This window comes from Oncorhynchus mykiss, chromosome 25 (genome assembly GCF_013265735.2).
Source record: "Oncorhynchus mykiss isolate Arlee chromosome 25, USDA_OmykA_1.1, whole genome shotgun sequence".
Lineage (NCBI taxonomy): Eukaryota > Metazoa > Chordata > Actinopteri > Salmoniformes > Salmonidae > Oncorhynchus > Oncorhynchus mykiss.
Genome location: NC_048589.1, coordinates 21,118,155 through 21,142,585, shown reverse-complemented (window position 1 = coordinate 21,142,585; position 24,431 = coordinate 21,118,155). Strand labels below are relative to the sequence as shown.

Below are 24,431 nucleotides of genomic sequence, written 5' to 3'. Positions count from 1 at the left end.
TAATCATGCAGTTTTTGATGAAATCCCCCTCCGTAAATGGCCGGGCTGATTTAGCGATCTCTTCTGCCAAAATAAAACTGGCCTTGACAGCAGCCTGGCCTTGTGATTTGGCTTTTTTGAACAGAGCCTGTCGAGATTTGAGGCCTCGTTTTAATTCCTCTGCCTTTTGTAGCCTTTGTTCCATGTCCATATTCTTGTTTTTGTCCGCGTGTTTCGTTTCATAATGTCGTCTCAGATTATACTCTTTCAGTACCGCCACACTTTCTCCACACAGAAGACACACAGGTTTTCCAGCTACCTTCGTGAACATATACTCCGACTCCCACCTTGTTTGAAACCCCCGGTTCTCAGTATCCACCTTCCGTTTTGCCATTTTTGATGGGTATCTGAAAGTTAATTTTACTGTGATGCTGACGACTGCTGTGCCAATAAATATTGAAATGAAGCAGCCTACTGCTCGGTGCGTCACCTTTGCATTGTGGGAAATGTAGTATTGGTGCGTGTAAAAGATCTGCGGGCTGCCGGCTTGCTGCGGGCCGGTTCTAATAATAAATCAAGATCATCCCAGGGGCCGTAAAAAACCTTCTTGCGGGCCGGATGTGGCCCGCGGGCCTTGACTCTGACATATGTGCTCTAAACGCAATCACATAATGTTGGGGTCCATCCTTTAAAACACTGCTTTATATCCGTCGTTTTCTCAACATATCTTACAAAATATGTATATTGTTCTGTTTGTTCCGATATCTTGTTCTCTGGTGTTGTGAACTCTTCGCCACTTAATCCACGCCCACCTAGACGTGTAGCACAACCCACCTGGCGAAATGCTACCGAAGATGGTGGATAAATTAAGATAAGTAACTCAGGCCGTTTACCATTGGGGAAAAATAGTCTGTTTCGGTCTATTTAAGGGGGTGGCTCTCCCATAGATACCAATGTGATATAGCAGCCGGGGCTGGTCTACTGCTGCGTTCATATCAACTGGGAACTCGGTCTTCTCCGAATTCAGTGCGTTCAATACAGCTGGAAACTCGGAAATAAACTAGTTCCAACTGGGGAAAATATTTTGAACAGGCATGAACAGGGAACTCCCGACTTTCCGACCTGAGTATCAATGGCAAGATGATTTGACCTAGGTTTTTTCCCCACGATCCCAGTTGTTGTGGAAGCACCATTAATGTTTGCTTTACAATTACAAATGCAGCTTAGTGTGTGTGTGAACTGTGTCTGGTATTACGCTCGTGCGCTGAATAAGTTAGCTGACTCGCGCCCATTCACCTGACGTGGCGGGAAAGTTTTAAACGAGCGCTTCCTTGAGGTTAACAAACTGTGCCGTGTCCTACATTTATTATAATTTCTCTAAATTTCTGTGCCGAATCACCATCAAAACTCTTTACATGCTTCGAAGTAGTACAGAGGAGTTGACACCTGGCAACACCACGGACTCCGGAAGAAGCTCGGTGCTGTCACCTTTGGATCATCGAGGCGGACAAAGTGGGCCTGTGTCACTCGGTCGTGGATCAACATCTGCAGGGCTGCTCACAAGAGGTAGGCCTACATAAATTATTTAACGTTAGCTATGTAAACAAGCATGCTAGATAGAAAAGCTAACGATTCTGATGAAATGGAAATCATGTTGGCAAAGTTAAGGACTGCCAAATTCTCTAAATAAGGCTTATACACATGTTCATATGTTTTATTATCTAGGCTACAAAGCACTTAGCCAGGCAGGCTTATTTAGATTGAGTTGTAGTCTACAAGTTGATGGCCTCTTTCTTTGACTCTGGTCAAGTGATTCACAGCTTCAGAGGGGGAAGGACAAGTTCATCTGTCCCACCATCCAGTGGCTCCTCATTCTGTGGGACCCCCAGACTCATGGGGGGGACCCCCAGACTTGGGAGGACCCCAGGCTTAGCTGGGGCTCTAGGCATACACCCTGCATGGACGCCACAGACTGAACCCTCTGGTAAAGCCATAAAGACACACGCAACTGAGTTGTTTTTCACTGGGCTGTCTCAGTTTGAGAGTTGAATTATTCCGCTCTCTCCATCCCTGCAGTGACCACTAGCTGCTCTTCTGTGACATCGACCACTGCTGCCTCTGTGATTGTGGCGGTGGTAGAAGGGCGTGGGTTGGCCAGGGGGGAGATTGGCATGGCCAGTATCAACCTGAAATGCCCAGAGCTGGTCCTCTATCAGTTTGCAGACACTGGGACCTATGCCAAGGTAGACCATAATAAACAAACAGGCTGAATTGGTTTACTGTCTTCAGTATCTCAGAACAGGGAGAGACAGGCAAATCCATCTCCATGCAGCCTAGCTAAGTGCATGGTTATCTCAGTGTACTAAATGAGCGTTAAACTTGTCGCTGATCCACTACCAGGTTATCACCAAGCTTCACATCCTGGTGCCACTCGAGATACTGATGCCAGACACTGCCAGTGAGAAAGGCAAAGGGACCAAGCTATACAGCCTAATCACAGAAAACTTTCAGGTGCTGAGTCATGGTGGTCTGTCTATACTGCTGAAGTGAGACTTTTGTCTTATGTGTTATTTGTTGCCTAACCTTCTTTATGTTTCAGTCAGTAGCTTTCACTGCAATCCAGAGAAAGTACTTCAATGAGAGAAAAGGGCTGGAATACATCCAGCAACTGTCTGCACCAGAGTACAGCACTGTTATTATGGAGGTGCAAGCTAAGTATGTCACTGGGCTCAGAGAGCACAACAATAATAGTTTGTCACTTCATAATAATCAATCAGGCAGAATAACCGTCCAGTAAACTGCAGTGTGCATCCCCAGATACTATTGCCTGGCAGCTGCGGCTGCTTTACTGAAATACTTTGAGTTCATTCAGAACTCCATTTATGCACCAAAGTCACTGAAAGTAAGCTTCAAAGGGAGTGAGCATACTGCCATGATCGACTCAGCGTCTGCCACTAACCTGGAGCTGGTTGTCAACAACAGGGACCACAGGTATGGTGGCGTGGCAGAAGGATGTGAAACTGTCTCACTTATCAGTATTTCAAACATGGTCAATACATCAAGAGAGTATGTGACGTCTAGTGTGTGTGTGTGCAGGAGTGAACATACCCTGTTAGGGGTTCTGAACTACACCAAAACCCCTGGTGGGGGAAGGCGGCTGCGCTCTAACATTCTAGAGCCCTTGCTGGATGTCGATACCATAAACATACGTCTAGACACCATTCAAGAGCTGTTACAGGATGAGGAGCTCTTCTTTGGCTTAAAGAATGGTTAGTAAACAGCTACTAACTGCATTACCTTATATTACAGTGATAGGTTTTCAATATTGATTGACAGTTCTGTACAGATTAGTGTGAACTTGTGTATTTCCTTTGCTCATTTCTACTGTGACTGCAGCCATTGGACATTTTCTGGATATAGACCAACTGCTCTCTGTTCTTGTCCAGATCCCCAAGCAGGAAACGGTACATATAGATTTTAAAAAAATGGTTTCCTGAAGATAAGAGTTGTCAGAGCCATAATGATGGAACAGTGAGAGGAATGTTAGAATCTGTCAATTTTCTTCTCAATGAAGGTTCAAGTTGCAGAGTCAAAGATTACACATGTGATTCAGCTGAAGCATACTCTGGAGTTGGTACCACCACTGAGGGTAAGTGCTCGGTGTCATTATAATATATTCAAAATCATTACTGTTGTTGTACCATGTGCCTTTTTATTACCAGTATTGTGTAAACAGATGGTGCTGAAGAACTGTAACACTGCTCTGCTGAAGGCTTACAGCAGCTCACTGGAAGACAACAGGTACATAATCACTAAAGGGATTGGGTTTTCCATTAACAAGCCTCTCGATAGAACACCTCTCAGGCACATTGCCTCCATTGATCCTGTTATGTTCTCAGGTTTGACATGATCTTGGAGCAGATCAAGTCAGTGATTAATGATGACACCAGCTACATGAAGGGGAGCCTCAACATGCGCACACAGAAGTGCTACGCTGTGCGCCCCAACATCAACGAGTTCCTGGACATTGCCCGGCGAGCCTACACTGAGATTGTGGATGACATTGCAGGTGTTCACTAGATGGTTATGATGTCTTAAAAGGATATGCAAATGTATAATCTCTTATCGGATTATCCCTAATTGATTTCAAACACTTTGATGTGTTATGTGTAGCCTACAGTCAATATTTCCTGGTGGGAATTACATAATGACCCATGTTGATGCACAGGGCTGGTTGACCAGGTGGGGGAGAAGTATGGCTTGCCGATACGCACCAGCTTCAGCACAGCTCGAGGCTTCTTCATCCAGATGAAACTGGAGGGGGTAGCTTTACCTGATGGGGAACTCCCAGCTGACTTCATCAAGGTAATAACTTATTTGATGAACACCTCTGTACCTGGCAATGCTGGACTGTGGCAATGGTGAATGGTATATACAGAGCTTTAAGTGAGAGAAACCCATTACAAAGTGTCATATAGCTTCATGTTCATGGTTTAAAATAGTTGTACCTGTCAGAATTGCTTTGGCTCTATATTATACTAAAACTTGTTCAGGAATTCTCCATAGTAATATATTTTCATATTCTTGCTGTGTTTTTATTCACACTTTCCTCAGGTGACGAAGCACAAGAACAACTACAGCTTCACCACAGCAGACCTGATGAAGATGAATGATCGCTGTGATGAGGCCCTGAGGGAAATATTTCACATGTCCTATGTGTGAGTAAAGAGCAGCTTCAGTCTCACAATTATCAGGCTACATTTTCAGTGTATAATGTGTACAGAAAAATATGTATTCTTTGCTTTGATCTGTCTGTCAAACCTACCCTTTATTTCTGTTATGATCACGTGTCATAAAATGTAATTGAGGGAAGTTGGATTGACTTACTATTGTTTACCCAGTAGATGGGGCTATTGCGTTTGGCATTGTAGATAATTTTGTCCTGTTTCCACCTATCTCTTTCCAGGGTGGTGTGTCAGCTGCTGAATACAGTTCATGAGCATATACACTGTCTTTACAAACTGTCCGATGCTGTGTCCATGCTAGACATGCTGCTGTCACTAGCCAATGCATGCACCATCTCAGACTATGGTAAATCAAGCAGGAAAGTTAAATGTAATCAATTATTAATTTCCTCCCTACATATCTGCAAAAAGTATGTGTTGCTCAAATTCAGTCAGATTCAAGCTATCCCTGGAGTGGTTTGACCTCGCTCTGAGTCTAGACAGTATCTGAAGAAACCCACCCACTCATCCATCTCTCATAGCAGCATGAGTAAATAGTGTGTCAGCAGCAGCACCCTCTGTTCTCCTCTATATGTGACGAAGAGGCTGCTGTGATCTGCTCTCTATTTAACATTGGTTGCCCTGCTAGCTTAAGTTGTCTGGGCAGCAGCTCCCATAACCATGTGGGTGGTGACCAATGGCCCACAGCTGTCTGAAACAGGATCTCTGGAGGGACACGTGCTGACTGTCGGCCTTCTCTGTCTCAGTCATCTCACTCTCAGATTACCCTGGTCAAGAAACCATTACTGTATTTGACCAGACCAATCTTTCTGCATGACACGACTACTGTAGATGTCTGTTTTGACTGCATGCTAGAAGTGTTTTGAATTTTCTCATAAAATGTGTGATAAAATAACAAACCCAACTGAATGTCATCCACAGTAATTCAACACTGAGTAAAACATTTATTTACTAACCATGTAATTATGAATTTGTATTGTGTTCTTCCTAAAGTTGTTTTCCTTCTCTGTGCCTGCAGTACGTCCTGAGTTCACAGACACACTGGCCATCAAGCAGGGTCGTCACCCCATTCTGGAGCGCATCGTTGGCCAGCAGCCCGTGTCCAACAACAGCTACATCTCTGAGGGCAGCAACTTTGTAATCATCACTGGGCCCAACATGAGCGGCAAGTCCACCTACCTCAAACAGGTGGCGCTGTGCCAGATCATGGCTCAGATAGGTGGGAAACTACAAAATTAATTTAAAATGGAATGTAGTTATATAATTAACTTAATTTTCCGTGTTGTAACCATTCAACAGGCTTACTCACAGGCTACTTATATAATGAATCTGATCTAGGCTCCTTTGTCCCTGCCGAGTATGCCTCCTTCCGCATTGCTGACCAGATTTTCACCAGAATCGGGGTGGATGACGACTTTGAGACCAACTCCTCAACCTTTATGGTGGAAATGAAGGAGGTACATTTCCCATAGATATTTGCCACTCAGTGGTTTTGTATGTATTTTCGAAATACCGCAAAGTAATTCTGATTCATTTCTTTGTACTCCCAAGGTCTCATATTTAATCCATAATGTGAGTGATAGGTCTCTCATTATCATAGACGAGCTTGGGCGTGGTACTAGTGCTGAGGAGGGTGTCGGCATCTGTCACTCTGTCTGCGAATTCCTCCTTAGCCTCAGGGTAGGTACGGTGTGGCCAACCAGCACAGTGCCTCTCTCCTGTCTGAAACAATATGTGATTAATTGTATTTTTGTGTATGAATCATGGAGGCCTTTCTTTTCTTTGACTTCCTGTTACTTGCACTGCTCAGTTCACAATCTATCATAAGATAAATGTGTGCTCAGCTGTTTACCTGCTGGTCCCAGGCGTTCACGCTGTTCGCCACACACTTCCTGGAACTATGTGAGCTGGAGACATTGTACCCCAATGTGGAAAACCAGCACATGGAGGTTCAGCACACCCGCACTGGTGATACGGGTACAGAGCGTGTCATCTATACCTTCCTGCTGAGCCGTGGAAGCTCTGAGGAAAGAAACTACGGTAAGGAAATACAATCAGACACTTAACATTGTCCAATCTCAATCATTCACCTTAATTGTAAAAGGTTTACTGTAATGTTCAACGTTCAGGTCTGAGGGCTGCGGCGATGACTGCACTGCCTTCAACCATAATCCAAGAAGCAAAGGCGATTAGCTCTAAAGTCAGCCAACAGCTCTTGGTATGCTTTTCCAGTAGGCCATGCTTTTGGTATGCTTTCCAGTATCATTATTTAGATCTAACTTACTATCCATCATCTTATTCTCTGTAGTCCCTGATGGTCCGTCAACCTGTCGTCTTCCTCCTACCCTAACTCAGGCCAAGCACCACAGTGATCCGGAAACGCAACGGCAGAGAGCAGTGTACCACCTGGCCACTCGGCTCCTGCAGACAGCCAGGAACTCCAGGCTGGACCCTGACAGCCTACGCATCTATCTGAAGGGCCTGAAGAGACACTATGAAGCAGAGCTGCAGGTCATAGGAGAGCCTGTGTCCATGGAGACAGAGGAAGAATGAGTCGGATGAGGAAAGGGATGTCAAAGGGTGGGGAGGTGAGGAGAGAGGAATTTTAAGGAAGCTTGTGGACTTATGAGTGATGCTGTTTGACTATATCTTCTATAATGATATTCAATGACGTTGTTATATATGTAGTATTTGTTTACTCAATGTTAATCAGTAATATTTAAATAAAACATTTGTATATTTTCCAAGTGTCTATTATTAACATGGAGCGGGGCAAGGGAGGGGCCCACATTTTAAACACCCACGTTGCTTCAAAACCCCTATCAGAGAAGAAGGCCCTGCCTTTTCTATATCCTCATCTCCAGTCGTCTCTTAGTTGAATTTTACGCTGTGTGCTGAGACATATCGACCCGCCCCCGCGAAACAAGATACACAGGCAGCGTTGAGTTGTGCTGCTCTGGGGAACTCCATTTAATTTCAACATTCAGGAAACTGCGGCACTAAAACACCTCAGGGTATGTACATTGCATTTTCTCATACATTATTATTATTTTTTAAACGAGCTAGTCATTCAAGGCTGTGCTTAGATGAAACAGTAATCTGGGCCTGGCACTAGCCCCAACGCACTGCCGGAAAATCGGGACGCAAGAGCGGGTCAGATTTCAGGACAGAGGGCTGGGTGACTATAGGCGAGGCCTTTTTGTTGGGATTGGCTTCTCAGGTGCTGTACTCCTGGGTTAATAGCAGTTTTGGGAACGTTATTTGTAAACTACAAATGATTTTGTTTCCAGCATTTCACCTGTTTTATAATATAAAAACTATGTCCGTGCGTATCGAGACGTCACTCACTGACCAGACAAGTTTTCCCGCAAGTGTCATGATTTGTAGCACGTTGACACAGATGGAACTGGCTAACGTAACGTTATTCACTTCATTTATTGCTGGCTAGCTAGCTTACCTTGGACCGCAAACTACCTAGCTAGCTGAACGCCCTGATCCAAAAAGATGGCGTACATCGTTTGTGGCTAAAGTAAGGTAGGCTTCATTGGAAAAGCCGGAGTGGTTAACTATTCATTATTAACGTTACCCACAAACATGTGCGCCCCTAGTCAAATAATGACAGTACGGCTTTGTAACTAACCAGTTGGTATCCAAAGCAAGGCCTTACCAAAGCCCTCCCGTCAGTATCGTGTCCACCATTGATGTACGTTGCTAGCAAGTTACACTGAACAAATATCTAAACGCAACATGCAAAGTTTTGGTTCTTTGTTTCATGAGTTGAAACAAAATAACCCAGAAATGTTCCAAATGCACAAAAAGCTTCTTTCTCTCAAATGTGCATCTTTGCCAAGATGTGATCCACCAGACAGGTGTGGCATATCAAGGTGATTTAAATGGCATGATCACTACAAATCTAATTGTATTTGTCACACACACATGGTTAGCAGATGTTAATGCGAGTGTAGCGAAATGCTTGTGCTTCTAGTTCCGACAATGCAGTAGTAACCAACGAGTAATCTAACCTAACAGTTCCACAACTGCTACCTTATACACACAAGTGTAATGGGATAAAGAATATGTACATAAAGATATGAATGAGTGATGGTACAGAACGGCATAGGCAAGATGCAGTAGATGGTATCGAGTACAGTATATACATATGAGATGAGTAATATAGGGTATGTAAACATAAAAGTGGCATAGTTTAAAGTGGCTAGTGATACATGTATTACATAAAGATGCACCTTGTGTTGGGGACAAAAGGCCACTCTAAAATATGCAGGCCACTCTAAAATATGCAGTTTTGTCACTCTACACAATGCCGAATGCCACACATCTCATGTTTTGAGGGTGTGGGCAACTGGCATTCTGACTGCAGGAATGTCCACCAGAGCTGTTGCCCGGGAACTTAATTTCTTTACCATAAGCTCTCCAACCAGCCTCATAAACACAGACCACATGTATGGCATCGTGTGGGCGAGCGGTTTGCTAATGTCAATGCTGTGAACCGAGTATCCCATGGTGGGGGTATGGGCAGACAAAAGCTACAGACAAACACAATTGCATTTTATCAATGGCAATTTGAATGCACAGCGATACCGTGAAGTGATTCTGAGGCCCATTCATGCCATTCATCGCTGCCACCACCTCATGTTTCAGCATGATAATGCACGGCCCCACGTCGCATGGAAGCTGAAAATGTCCCAGTTCTTCCATGACCTGCATATTCACCAGACATGTCACCCATTGAGCATGTTTGGGATGCTCTGGATCAATGTGTGAGACAGTATGTTCCTGCCAAAATCCAGCAACTTTGCACAGCTATTGAAGAGGAGTGGGACAACACTCCACAGGTCACAATCAACCACCTGATCAACTCTATGCGAATATGCCGTGCTGCATGAGGCAAATGGTGGTCACACCAGATACTAACTGGTTTAATCATCCATGCTCCTACCTTTTTTGCATATCTGTATTCCCAGTCAAATGAAATCCATAGATTGGGGCCTAATTCATTTATTTGTGTTGACTTATTTCCTTATGAACTGTTTTTCAGTAAAATATTTAATTGTTGCATTTGTTTTTGTTCAGTATAGATAATACATTCACATTATTGTTAGTAATATAATAGCAGAACAATATCTAACCACAAGTGCTGCTTGCAAACTTACGTGCAAGGACATGGAAGGCATGCTAGCAGAGACTGAACATTTCATCACCTTGAAACAGAACTGATTAACCTAGGGGCTAGGCCTTATGCAATACTAGCTAGGGGAGTTTTGCTTAGAACAAAGCCTGTTCTCATATTAAGCATGGCCCAAAACACCCATTGTAGGCAGTTTTGTGGGTAAAGGAAATTACTACTTTACCTGTAGAATAGTTTCATTAGCCAGCTGGTTACATTCACATCATTACACTGTTTTAATGGATGGAGGGGTGACTGTTTTGAATTGTCCCAGTCATCTGCGCCTAAATGGTTATTAGGCTTATCATGTGATCTCTAATTGTCTAATACAATGATTGTTGTGAGCCTCATATCAGTGTGCATTTCTCTCCCACCATCTGTAGCTGTTGTGAAGAATGAGTGATCCTTGAGGTTTGTGTTTAACTTGCTAGGCTACTCCAGTATTTTGAAGATGATCTCTGCTTGTCATGTCTAACATTTTAACTGGATAAAGTCCCCCAAGTGCTCTTATTCATTACCCAGCGACTTGTGTTGACAGGGGCCATCTACAAAATCTGTATTGCATGACATTTGGTAAATGCTGTCTTTATGTTGCAGCCATATGAGGTATTTTTGCAGTAGGCGATATACGTCCAGACCCCTGGTCCTTTTCCTTACTTTAGGGCTGTAATTATTAGTCCAAAGAAGTTTTGCAACTAAAACAAGCGTTTCTATTGGACAAATTTAGTTAGGTTCTTCCCTGTTTGCCACCATTTTAAGGAACAGATTCGGCGTAATTAATATACCCCAGTAGTGATTGTTCAGTTAGGACTGTGTGTGTGAATGGCAGCCTTCTCTTGTGAGTCTTATTCCAGATATGGCTTGAAGGGGTGGTGGTTCTATTTGTTGGCACCCACAGGGCTGACTGCTGAGAAACCTTATCAGCCTCTGGCTTCAGAGAGGCGCTGCAGTAAGCCTCATGGCGTAACCTGGATACTGAGGGATGTAATGGCTGGTTCTTATCAATGTCTTCCTCGCAGTATCTCTGTATGTTGGGTTTATTTGCAATACTTAAATTGTGCATGTTTTGGCCTGTTCAAGAATATATCCTACTGAAACATTAGCAGACTAAAAACAAGTTTACTGCTGTTATTTCTGAACACGGTATTACTGACACATATTACAGCTACAGGTCAGGTGTAGTGTGCCCTTAAAGGCTGGTTTGTCATGTTCTGTTTTCTCTCCTTGAGGACTGATAGTTTATAAAGGGTTCCTGACACAGAGGCTGCCATGTCTGTCCATGCTAAAACAGGAGCTCCAGCTAGCCAGTGGCTGGATTCCGGAGAGCCAATGGCCCGAGAGGGCTTTGTCTTCCAGGCTCATTTCCATGCTGGGACATGGCTCCTGTTGTACTGGGAAACTTTTTCACCCTCCAGTCTAAAGCATAGCTAGGGCTGAAAGCAAGCAGGCAAGCATGATGCGATTTACCCCACCCATCCTGTCCACACTGCCTTAGTGTTCTTTACTGCTTAAGAGGTGTTTACTTTCACAGCTCCAGTTGTCCCGCCTAGGGTGTTTCCTGGTGAAGTAAATGTTACGTTGGCTGCTCCGGTTTGGCCCTGAAAGGGTTTGTGGCCCAGCCCCTTGCTAATCAGTGTTGGCTTTTGCACCTATATATATTAAGGTTTCTTTGTGTGTCTGTGTGACCTTGTATTGAAAATGTGAATTCTTCCATTGAGTACATTGGGCAATCATGCCCTTTTACTCCCATCTCTTGTTATTGAGCAACTTTGGTTCATATTGTTAGCCTTGAAAGCCTCTAGTTGCTTTTACTGCTGGTATGATGTCCAATATGGATTAAGTACTTTCAAATGAGGTATCCAATAAGCTCATTTTACTCAACAGATAAGCAAATCTTATTCAACAAAGAGATGTGGCAAAAAACCTTGTGCCAATATTTGCTCTTCTGATCAATTAGAAACTGGCACATTAACTTCATGGAATTTAGACTGAACATTTTCCAAAAACACATTTACTTGGAACAATGCTGATGTGGAGTTTGGTAACAGAATGATAAAATCTGACTGTTTGACTGTTTGTGACCAAGTAAATATCTACTCCAAATTAAGATTCAAAGATGTCTGCAGAAAGAATGGGGTGTCGGCTGTGACTTGACACCTTGGGGTAGAAAATAAAACTATTTTGGTTATTCAACTACAGTAAGTTGAGTGGATCAACACCCTGTAACAGAATGACAATGGGTCCCTTATCTGTACTACACAGAAATGCGTAATTATGGATATGAATGTCGTTCTCTTTATGATGATGTGTCCTGAATAGGTACAATATGCAATATCCTCCTTTGCATATTTGGGTATTATTTGACACCCAGACTATTTTTACAAAAACACAATTTATTCAATCATATATGCCTGTTTGGACAGCTCAATAGAGTACAGTGCAGTAGAGTATAGTCAAGACAGTATATTACACTGTACATTACTTTAGTGTGCTCTACTGCAATGGTTCTCAACCTTTTTCAGTTACTGTTACCACCAACTGAATTGTTCTCTGCCCAGAAAGCCCACTCGTGTACATTTTACCAGTAAGCTTATGGTCTCAAGTCTTCTAAGGTACCCCTTGTGGATAGGCCAAGTTCCCCCAGGTGTCCTAGAACCACTGCTCTTCTGGACACTACTGTGCTGTCCGAACTTGTGAAACATGAACTATTATTGGTTCAGACCAAAAATCTACATCTGTGGACATTAAAATAAAGGCCAGGGCGGACTTAACAAATTTCAACTACTTTTCAACATCCATGAATGTCCGGTGTTCAGTGGCTGAGGATGCTGGTTGAAAGAAAGAGAATTTCAGGGCCTCCCGGGTGGCGCAGTGGTTAAGGGTGCTGTACTGCAGCGCCAGCTGTGCCACCAGAGACCCTTTGTTCGCGCCCAGGCTCTGGCGCGACCGGGAGGTCCGTGGGGTGACGCACAATTGGCCTAGCGTCGTCCGGGTTAGGGAGGGCTTGGCCGGCAGGGATATTCTTGTCTCATCGCGTACCAGCGACTCCTGTGGCGGGCCGGGCGCAGTGCACGCTAACCAAGGTTGCCAGGTGCACGGTGTTTCCTCCGACACATTGGTGCGGCTGTCTTCCGGGTTGGATGCACGCTGTGTTAAGAAGCAGTGGGCTTGGTTGTTAAAATAATGTCTGAGTATAACAGAACTAAAACCAGAGGACAATCCATCCAGATTTAGTTTTATTTCAGCTCACCCATGATTACTATGGCTGTCAATGGGAGCATAAAAGGAAGACCTCCCAGATTGCAGTTCCTAGGGCTTCCACTTCCACAGTTTTTAGAGTTTCAGGCTCGTTTTTTGAAAAATGAGCTAGAATTTGTAGTTTTAGTAAGTGGCTCCCATTTTGGCTGTAGTGTTTATTGCGTGTTCCGGTGAGTGCGCGTACTTCGGTTATTTATCTCCGGTAATGGTCTCCGGTATTCTCCGTCTTAAATTTGATCGTTTATTTACATATTAGGGTACCTGAGGATTGATTAGGAACGTTGTTTGATATGTTTGGAAGAAGTTTATTGGTAACTTAGGTATTAATTTTTATGCATTTTGAACGAGGGTTGGAAGTCTAGCGCGCCAATGAAACTGATTTCTTGGGGATATAAAGGACTTTATCAAACAAAAGGACCATTTGTTATGTAGCTGGGACCCTTGTGATTGCAACCAGATGATCTTCAAAGGTAAGTGATTTATTTTATCGCTATTTCTGTCTTTCGCGACGCCTTTCTGTCATTTGAATTTCGCGCTCTGCAATTTCACCGGATGTTGTCGAGGTGAGACACTAGCGTCCCAATGATCCGTAAGAAGTTAAGGCATCATCATGCTTAATTCACTAGCCACATTTGGGAACTGTTATTTAAAATATATATAATATACAGTGCCTTGCGAAAGTATTCGGCCCCCTTGAACTTTGCGACCTTTTGCCACATTTCAGGCTTCAAACATAAAGATATAAAACTGTCATTTTTTTGTGAAGAATCAACAACAAGTGGGACACAATCATGAAGTGGAATGACATTTATTGGATATTTCAAACTTTTTTTAACAAATCAAAAACGGAAAAATTGGGCGTGCAAAATTATTCAGCCCCCTTAAGTTAATACTTTGTAGCGCCACCTTTTGCTGCGATTACAGCTGTAAGTCGCTTGGGGTATGTCTCTATCAGTTTTGCACATCGAGAGACTGAAATGTTTTCCCATTCCTCCTTGCAAAACAGCTCGAGCTCAGTGAGGTTGGATGGAGAGCATTTGTGAACAGCAGTTTTCAGTTCTTTCCACAGATTCTCGATTGGATTCAGGTCTGGACTTTGACTTGGCCATTCTAACACCTGGATATGTTTATTTTTGAACCATTCCATTGTAGATTTTGCTTTATGTTTTGGATCATTGTCTGGTTGGAAGACAAATCTCCGTCCCAGTCTCAGGTCTTTTGCAGACTCCATCAGGTTTTCTTCCAGAATGGTCCTGTATTTGGCTCCATCCACCTTCCCATCAATTTTAACCATCTTCCCTGTCCCTGCTGAAGAAAAGCAGGCCCAAACCATGATGCTGCCACCACCATGTTTGACAGTGGGGATGGTGTGTTCAGCTGTGTTGCTTTTACGCCAAACATAACGTTTTGCATTGTTGCCAAAAAGTTCAATTTTGGTTTCATCTGACCAGAGCACCTTCTTCCACATGTTTGGTGTGTCTCCCAGGTGGCTTGTGGCAAACTTTAAACAACACTTTTTATGGATATCTTTAAGAAATGGCTTTCTTCTTGCCACTCTTCCATAAAGGCCAGATTTGTGCAATATATGACTGATTGTTGTCCTATGGACAGAGTCTCCCACCTCAGCTGTAGATCTCTGCAGTTCATCCAGAGTGATCATGGGCCTCTTGGCTGCATCTCTGATCAGTCTTCTCCTTGTATGAGCTGAAAGTTTAGAGGGATGGCCAGGTCTTGGTAGATTTGCAGTGGTCTGATACTCCTTCCATTTCAATATTATCGCTTGCACAGTGCTCCTTGGGATGTTTAAAGCTTGGGAAATCTTTTTGTATCCAAATCCGGCTTTAAACTTCTTCACAACAGTATCTCGGACCTGCCTGGTGTGTTCCTTGTTCTTCATGATGCTCTCTGCGCTTTTAACGGACCTCTGATACTATCACAGTGCAGGTGTATTTATACGGAGACTTGATTACACACAGGTGGATTGTATTTATCATCATTAGTCATTTAGGTCAACATTGGATCATTCAGAGATCCTCACTGAACTTCTGGAGAGAGTTTGCTGCACTGAAAGTAAAGGGGCTGAATAATTTTGCACGCCCAATTTTTCAGTTTTTGATTTGTTAAAGTTTGAAATATCCAATAAATGTCGTTCCACTTCATGATTGTGTCCCACTTGTTGTTGATTCTTCACAAAAAAAATACAGTTTTATATCTTTATGTTTGAAGCCTGAAATGTGGCAAAAGGTCGCAAAGTTCATGGGGGCCAAATACTTTCGCAAGGCACTGTGTATATATATATATATATATATATATATATATATATATATATATATATATATATATATATATATATATATATATATATATATATATATATATATATATATATATACATACACACACACACTACTGTTCAAAGTTTGGGGTCACATAGAAATGACCTTGTTTTTGAAAGAAATGTGATTTTAAAATAAATAAATGCATCAAATTGATCAGAAATGCAGTGCAGACATTGTTAATGTTGTAAAGGACTATTGCAGTTGGAAACAGCAGTTTTTTAATTGAATATCTACATAGGTGTGCAGAGGCCAATTATCAGCAACCATCACTGCTATGTTCCAATGGAATGTTGTTAGCTAATCCAAGTTTATCATCTTAAAAGGCTAACTGATCATTAGAAAAGCCTTTTGAAATTTATGTAAGCACAGCTGAAAACTGTTCTGATTAAAGAAGCAAAAAATCTGACCTTCTTTAGACTAGTTGAGTATTTGGAGCGTCAGCATTTGTGGGTTCGATTACAGGCTCAAAATGGCCTGTAACAAAACTTACTTTTGAAACTCATCAGTCTATTCTTGTTCTGAGAAATGAAGGCTATTCCATGTGAGAAATTGCCAATAAACTGAAGATCTCGTACAACGCTGTGTACTACTCCCTTCACAGAACAGGGCAAACTGTCTCTAACCAGAATAGAAAGAGTGGGAGGCCCCGGTGCTCAACTGAGCAAGAGGACAAGTGCATTAGGGTGTCTAGTTTGAGAAACCGATGCCTCACAAGTCCTCAAACTGCCGTCTTCATTTAAATAGTAACCGCAAAACACCAGTCTCAACTAGAGGGTCGACTGATTATGATTTTTCAACGCCGATACCGATTATTGGAGGACAAAAAAAGCAGATACCGATTTTAATCTGACATTTTTTTTAAAATGTATTTGTAATAATGACAATTACAACAATACTGAATGAACACTTATTTAAACTTAATATAATACATCAATAAAATCAATTTAGCCTCAAATAAATAATGAAACATGTTCAATTTGGTTTAAATAATGTAAAAACAGTGGTGGAGAAGAAAGTAAAAGTTCAATATGTGCCATGTAATAAAGCTTAAGTTAGAACATGAGAACATATGAAAGCTGGTGGTTCCTTTTAACATGAGTCTTCAATATACCCAGGTAAGAAGTTTTAGGTTGTAGTTATTATAGGACTATTTCTCTCTCTACCATTTGTATTTCATATACCTTTTGACTATTGGATGTTCTTATAGGCACTTTAGTATTGCCAGTGTAATGGTATAGCTTCTGTACCTCTGCTCACTCAAACCAGGAACACAACGACAACAGCCACCCTCGAAGCAGCGTTACCCATGCAGAGCAAGGGGAACAACTACTCCAAGTCTCAGAGCGAGTGACGTTTGAAACGCTATTAGCGCGCACCCCGCTAACTAGCTAGCCATTTCACATCACACCGTTACACTAATCTCGGGAGTTCTTGCATTACAACCTGTAATTTTAAATAGATTTCTATTTGGATTTCATGTAATGAACATGCACAAAATAGTCCAAATTGGTGAAGTGAAATGAAAAAAATTACTTGTTTAAAAAAAATGGATAAGTGGCATATGTATTCACCCCCGTTGCTATGAAGCCCCTAAATAAGATCTGGTGCAACCAATTACCTTCAGAAGTCATATAATTAGTTAAATTCCACCGGTGTGCAATCTAACTTCTTGACACACCCATCCCATTAGCGGGATCATTTTCATCAACACCCACTGAATTACAGCGCGCCAAATTCAAATGACATTACTAAACATATTTAATTTTCATGAAATCACAAGTGCGATATAGCAAAACACAGTTTAGCTTGTTGTTAATCCACCTGGCGTGTCATATTTCAATACAGCTTTTCGGCAAAAGCATAACAAGCGTTTATGTAAGAACATCTCTCTCAGTAGACAAAATATTACAAACACCTAGCAGCCAAGTAGATTGGTCACGAAAGTCAGAAAAGCAATAGATTAAATTGCTTACCTTTGATCTTCGGATGTTTGCACTCACGAGACTCCCAGTTACACAAATGTTACTTTTGTTCCATAAAGATTATTTTTCTATCCAAAATACCTCCATTTGTTTGGCGCGTTATGTTCAGAAATCCACAGGCTCGAGCGGTCACATCGCAAACGGAAATTCCAAATAGTATCCGTAATGTCCACAAAAACATGTCAAACGTTTTTTATAATCAATCCTCAGGTTGTTTTTAAAATATATAATTGATAATATATCAACCGGGACTGTCGCTTTCTCAATGGGAGAGAATGGCTGCCCCGCTCTGTTGCGGAAGCAAAACTCTGCGAACACCCAGCTATCCACTGACACAATTATCTTTCTCACTCATTTTTCAAAATAAAAGCCTGAAACTATGTTGAACACCTTGAGGAAGCCATAGGAAAAGGAATCTGGTTGACATCCCTTTTTAAATGGAGGCAAGGCATCCAATGGAACAAAGAGCTTTCATGAACAACAGCACTTCCTGGTTTGATTTTCCTCAGGTTTTCGCCTGCAATATCAGTTCTGTTATACTCACAGACAATATTTTGACAGTTTTGGAAACTTTAGACTGTATATGCATATTCTAGTTTCTGGGCCTGAGAAATAGGCCGTTTCAAATGGGCGCGTTTTTTTTTTGCCAAAAATGTGTCACATGATCTGTCACATGATCTCAGTTTATATATACACCTGTTCTGAAAGGCCCCAGAGTCTGCAACACCACTAAGCAAGGGGTACTACCAAGCAAATTAACAATACTGACACAAAGTAGCCTGTGAATACCTGGCAGTATGATATTATGATTATTTCCATCAATCCAGTGGGTATTTGTTTTGCAAACTCTGCCATCACGTGTGCTACAAAACAGCCTCTTGCTAGGTGCCAAAATATTATATCACAATATAAAAAATGAATAAATGACGGTATAATGGTATTTGATTGTATTTTGTCTTTGAAAAATACAATGTCAAAATATGCTTTCTGGGTAGTTCATGACCCTAGTGTGCCAGTTCTTGCTGTGAGATGTTACCCAACTCTTCCAAGGCACCTGCAAGTTCCCAGACATTTCTGGGGGGGAATGGCCCTAGCCCTCACCCTCCGATCCAACACGTCCCAGACATGCTCAATGGGATTGAGATCCGGGCTCTTCACTGGCCATGTCAGAACACTGACATTTCTGTCTTGCAGGAAATCACGCACAGAATGAGCAGTATGGCTGGTGGCATTGTCATGCTGGAGGGTCCTGTCAGGATGAGCCTGCAGGAAGGGTACCACATGAGGGAGGAGGATGTCTTCCCTGTAACGCACAGCGTTGAGATTGCCTGCAATGACAACAAGCTCAGTCCGAGGATGCAGTGACACACCGCCCCAGACCATGATGGACCCTCCACCTCCAAATCAATCCTGCTCCAGAGTACAGGCCTCGGTATAACGCTCATTCCTTCAACGATAAACGTGAATCCGACCATCACCCCTGGTGAGACAAACCGGCGACTCGTCAGTGAAGAGCACTGTCTGGTCCAGCAACGGTGGGTTTGGACCCATAGGCGACATTATTGCTGGTGATGTCTGGTGAGGACCTGCCTTACAACAGGCCTACAAGCCCTCAGTCCAGCCTCTCTCAGCCTATTACGGACAGTCTGAGCACTGATGGAGGGATTGTGCGTTCCTGGTGTAACTCGGGCAGCTGTTGCCATCCTGTACCTGTCCTGCAGGTGTGATGTTCGGATGTACCGATCCTGTGCAGGTTTTGTTACACGTGGTCTGCCACTGCGAGGACGATCAGCTGTCCGTCCTGTCTCCCTGTAGCGTCGTCTTAGGTGCCTCGCTGTACGGACATTGCAATTTATTGCCCTGGGCACATCTGCAGTCCTCATGCCTCCTTGCAGTATGCCTAAGGCATGTTCACGCAGATGAGCAGGGACCCTGGGCATCTTTCTTTTGGTGTTTTTCAGTCAGTAGAAAGGCCTCTTTAGTGTCTTAAGTTTTCATAACTGTGACCTTAATTGCCTACCGTCTGTAAGCTGTTAGTGTCTTAATGACCATTCCTCAGGTGCATTTTCATTAATTGTTTATGGTTCATTGAACCAAGCATGGGAAACCAGTGTTTAAACCCTTTATAATGAAGATCTGTGAAGTTATTTTGATTTTTACGAATAATCTTTGAAAGACAGGGTCCTGAAAGGGGACTTTTCTTTTTTTGCCGAGTTGACATTTAAAAGTGATTTTCCATTTATACTGTTCAATCCAACTCCAAGCAATTATTTTCTGCATTTCCTGCACTTTTATTATAATTTCCACACTGTGCCACATCGAATGCTTAAAGGGATACCATGGGATTTTTGTCAATGAGGCCCTTTATCTACTTCCCTAGAGTAAGATGAACTTGTAGATACCATTTGTATGGCTCTGTGTCCAGCAGGAAGGAAGTTGGAGGTAGTTTTGTGAGCCAATGTTAACTAGCGTTAGTGCAATGACTGCTAGCAGATACCCATAGACTTGGTATCCACAAGTTCATCTGAGTCTGGGGAAGTAGATAAAGGGCCTCATTGCCATAATCCCAAAGCATCCCTTTAAGACTAGGGATGGGCATCAGTAATCGAGTACTTGAACAGACGTTTATGCGCGATCTTTAACCAGCGATTTTATTATTTTTTCAAATACTGTAAAACTATTTGGTAGCATGTGCTTCGTGGCTGCCCAAATGGTCAAGTGAAATTGTCTTAAACAGCTTGCTTGGACTCTAGTGTTCCATTTGTACATGTGGGGCAAAACAAACAAGAAGCCAAGCATTTATTATTATTTTTTACCTCAATTCCCTTCCTCCTCCGTGTCTCATTCGCGTTCCGACTGCTCCCTACACGTGCTGAGTGCACACACACGCTCCCGTTAGGCCTACATAAATAAATCTAACTTTTTTTTATCCCTTTTTATTTTTACCAGGTAAGTTGACTGAGAACACATTCTCATTTACAGCAACGACCTGGGGAATAGTTACAGAAGGGATGAATGAGCCAATTGTAAGCTGGGGATGATTAGGTGACTGTGATGGTATGAGTGCCAGATTGGGAATTTAACCCCGGTGTCCTGGCTAACATCCCTACTCTTACGATAAGTGCCATGGGATCTTTAGTGACCACAGAGAGTCAGGACACCCATTTAACGTCTCACCTGAAAGACGACACCCTACACAAGGCAATGTCCTGGGGCATTGGGATATATATTTTTAGACCAGAGGAAAGAGTGCCTCCTACTGGCCCTCCCTCACCACTTCCAGCAGCATCTTGTCTGTCATCCAGGGACTGACCGAGACCAACCCTGCTTAGCTTCAGATGCAAGCCAGCGGTGGGATGCAGGGTGGTTTGGTGCTGGCATAACTGATGGGATACACAAGCTACATTCCTTGCAAAATGGTACGTTTTTATCACAAATTGGTTGATTTTGAAGTAGGAACATGTGTTCCAACAACGAGCTGCAGTTTTGGAATAAGTGTGTCCTGTCTATTTTCCTCTTGGGCTACTTTGCAAACTACTTGTATTTTTTTGTTTAATTGGTTAGCCTATGCTATAACCCCCCTAAACATATAGGTTCCACACTGAAAATAGGTGAAAACATTAGTTTGATAAAGACTGAGCATATTTAAGTGTAGCCTACTTACTTACTACTTACCAAACGGATGTCGGTGGCCGTAATTCATCCCCATGCAGTGTTCAATGTGGAATTGTTAGAAGCCTCTAAAAATAAGGTAGAATAAACTAAATCTAAAGCCTGTATATCGAAAAGAGAGCTTTTTGTTGGTAACCCTGTGAAAAAATGATTTCAACTTGCCAATTTGAGCCCGGTTTGAATGATCACTTTTTAAGAATAACTGTTCCAGACAACTTTCTATTTTATTCTCTTTTTATATTACATGTTTTTTTTTTACTATAAAATAGATGTCTTGACTGTGATAAGGGCTCTGGAAATAACAGCAGCTTTTCTTCTAAATTAACAAAGCAATGCTATGCCATTGAGGGTACTGCATTTTTGAAGATTGTATTCCGTAATATCATTTGACATTAAGATGAATTTATTGAAACCTAAATGCCACTTGCCGCCTTTTTTTTACTGAGAGTGTGTGATATATAATCTCACATTTTGTTACGTTACAGCCTTAATCTAAAATGGATTAAATAAAAATACTCTCAATACCCCATAATGACAAAGCAAAAACAGGTTTTTAGAAGTTTGAAAATGTATTAAAAATATAAAACAGATACCTTATTTGCATAAGTATTCAGACCCTTTGCTATGAGACTCGAAATTGAACTCAGGTGCATCCCGTTTCCATTGAGCATCATTGATGTTTCTGCAACTTGACACCTGCGGTAAATTCAATTGATTAGACATGCTTTGGAAACGCACACACCTGTTTATATAATGTCCCACAGTTGACAGTGCATGTCGGAGCAAAAATTAAGCCGTGAGGTCGAAGGAATTGTCCATAGAGCTCCGAGACAGGATTGTGTCGAGGCACAGATCTGGGGAAGCGTACCAAAACATTTCTGCAGCATTGATGGTCCCCAAGAACATAGTGTCTTGGTGTTTCCAAGACACTTCCTAGAGCTGGCTGCCTGGCCAAACTGAGCAATCGGGGGAGAAGGGCCTTGGTCAGGGAGGTGACCAAGAACCAAATGGTCACTCTTGACTGACAGAGCTCCTCTGTGGAGTTGGGAGAATCTTCTAGAAGGACAACCATCTCTGCAGCTCTTCAACAATAAAACCTTTTATACTAGGGTGGCCAGATGAAAGCCACTACTCAGTAAAGGGCACATGGCAACCCGCTTGGAGTTTGCCAAAAGGCACCTAAAAGACTCGGACCACAGCACCATACTGTGGGGATGTTTTTCAATGGCAGGGACTTGGAGACTAGTCAGGATCAAGGCAAAGTATAGAGATCCTTGATGAAATGCCTGGAGCACTCAGGACCTCAGACTGGGGTGGAGGTTCACCTTCCAACAGGACAACGACCCTAAGCACACAGCAAAGACAACGCAGGAGTGCCTATCGAGACAAGTCTCTGAATGTCCTTGAGTGGCCCAGCCAGAGTGCGGACTTGAACCCGATCAAACATCTCTGGAGAGACCTGAAAATAGCTGTGCAGGGAGGTGTCATTCAACCTGACCGAGTTTTAGCGGATCTGCAGGGAAGAATGGGAGAAACTCCCCAAATACAGGTGTGCCAAGCTTGTAGCATCATACCCACGACTCAAGGCTGTAATCGCTGCCAAAGGTGCTTCAACAAAGTACTGGGTAAAGGGTCTGAATACATCTAAATGTAATATTTAAGTTTTTAAATAGCCCTGGCAGACCCCCCAGGGCACTTGGCTGGCTACTTTTTCTATTTGGCTGGCTAGTGTGTGTGTGTGTGTGTGTGTGTGTGTGTGTGTGTGTAAAGAAGGTAGGCTGTGGGCCGGGACAGTGTAGTCTAATAGGATCATATCACAGAGACGAGTGAGGGAGGACGCACACTATCACCCCTCGTACACTCACTCTCTCTCACTCACACACATACATTCTCACTGCACAGGGCTGGTTCTCTCATTCAGCAGACAACCTCTAGAAAAAGTAATTGAGTTATATTTATTACAAATCAATTCATGCGGTGTGGGAAAAGGCATTAGGTTTTCTGCTGTAGTATATCAAACCCATAAAGTATTGAGGACGTGTCACCATCAGGGAGGCACTGGGAGCGAGGTGGAATGCCTTCTGGCATTCATATCAGGCTGTCTGGAAGTATCCAAAGCTGTTTTAAATAATAATTTGGGGGCGTGACTATATATGTCCTGTTATACACGTGTGTGTGTGTGTGTGTGTTTGCCTATCCCAACTCCCATTGACACACCCGCAGGGAGTGGGGTCACCATTGTACAGCGCCCTCGGAACTAGGTTAAGTGCCTTGCTCAAGGGCAGGGTAACAGATTTTTCACCTCGTCGGGTCCAGTATTCAAACCAGCGACCTTTCGGTTACTGGCCCCAGTGCTCTAACCTAGAGACTACCATCCGCCCCATTTCACGTTAGCCCATTTCCCTTTCACTGGGATGGGGCTGTGCCAGTGTCTGGCTGGCCTTGAAGTTTGGAATTAAAGCAACTTTTAAAAATCTAAAATATGTGTCAACAAAGCGATATAGGACATTTGGGCATGAACTGATCAGCTATTTTGATATTCAATATTTGCAGCTATGCACCATTTGTATTTATTTTATTTCTTGGCTATGTTGAAAGTTGGTTATGTGCATATGACGTGCATGATACCAAAGACTTATTCTTGCTCTCTCTTCAGAATGGCGCTGGACATCTATGACTCTCAGTACCTGGTGATCCTGGCCCCCTCCCTGGTCATCGCCCTCATCTTCCTCTTCTTCTGGCTCTTCATGAAGGAGACCTCCTATGACGAGGTGCTGGCCAGGCAGAAACGAGACCTCAAGCTGCCACCCTCCAAACCAGAAACCCGCAAGAAGAACGATAAGAAAAAGAGCAAGAAGAAAGAGAGCAGTAGTAGAGGGGAAGGAGGAGAGTCTGAGGAAGACCTGCGTGACTTTGACGTGGCTGATGCTGTGAGCAGTTCCACTGCGGAGGAGGAGGAGGAGGAGCCTGTCCCTGTGGCTCCACCCACCCCTGTTTCTGCCCCTGTGGCATCGCCAGCCGAGGCCCCTGCAGGGGTGAGGGAGAGGAAGAAGGAGAAGAAAGCCGCAAAGGCAGCTGCAGCTGCTCCTCCTGCTGAGATGCCTTCGGTGAATGGCTCCAAGCAAGCTGGTCACAAAGCAGAGCCCCCTGCCCCAGTGGCTAAACCCAGTCCCCCCATACCCCAGCCTGACCCTCAGCCCCCAGCCCAGGCTCAGACCCCCCCCCAGTCCTCTGGCAAGAAGAAGAAGAAGCAGAAGACAGAGGCTGGTGA

At 43.1% G+C, this 24,431-nt stretch overlaps 2 protein-coding genes across 5 annotated transcripts in view; both read left to right on the top strand.

The window, feature by feature from the left end:
- The first annotated feature begins 675 nt into the window (after positions 1 to 675).
- msh4 (mutS homolog 4) lies at positions 676 to 7,684 on the top strand. Of its 3 annotated transcripts, none has more exons than XM_036962218.1 (20): positions 676 to 1,545; positions 1,790 to 1,963; positions 2,056 to 2,222; positions 2,380 to 2,490; positions 2,579 to 2,694; positions 2,797 to 2,970; positions 3,076 to 3,248; positions 3,376 to 3,443; positions 3,554 to 3,628; positions 3,716 to 3,780; positions 3,879 to 4,048; positions 4,208 to 4,344; positions 4,594 to 4,697; positions 4,946 to 5,070; positions 5,743 to 5,943; positions 6,063 to 6,181; positions 6,276 to 6,404; positions 6,590 to 6,764; positions 6,854 to 6,942; positions 7,033 to 7,684. In XM_036962218.1, exons 1-20 carry the CDS (start codon positions 1,395 to 1,397, stop codon positions 7,072 to 7,074), a joined length of 2,565 nt encoding a protein of 854 aa, XP_036818113.1. In that variant the 5' UTR covers positions 676 to 1,394; the 3' UTR covers positions 7,075 to 7,684. The 3 variants fall into 3 exon arrangements, with proteins under 3 accessions (XP_036818113.1, XP_021440561.2, XP_021440560.2); XM_021584886.2 differs by having other exon boundaries at positions 680 to 1,545; positions 6,854 to 6,971; positions 7,080 to 7,466; XM_021584885.2 differs by having other exon boundaries at positions 683 to 1,545; positions 7,080 to 7,466.
- The window catches only part of ktn1 (kinectin 1), a 33,580-nt gene continuing 16,694 nt past the window's right edge, over positions 7,546 to 24,431 (top strand). For both annotated transcript variants that reach the window (XM_021584884.2, XM_021584882.2), the window contains exons 1-2: positions 7,546 to 7,738; positions 23,817 to 24,427. In XM_021584884.2, the coding sequence (XP_021440559.1) occupies positions 23,818 to 24,427 (610 nt within the window). In that variant the 5' untranslated portion in view covers positions 7,546 to 7,738; position 23,817. The remainder of the gene's footprint in view (positions 7,739 to 23,816; positions 24,428 to 24,431) is intronic.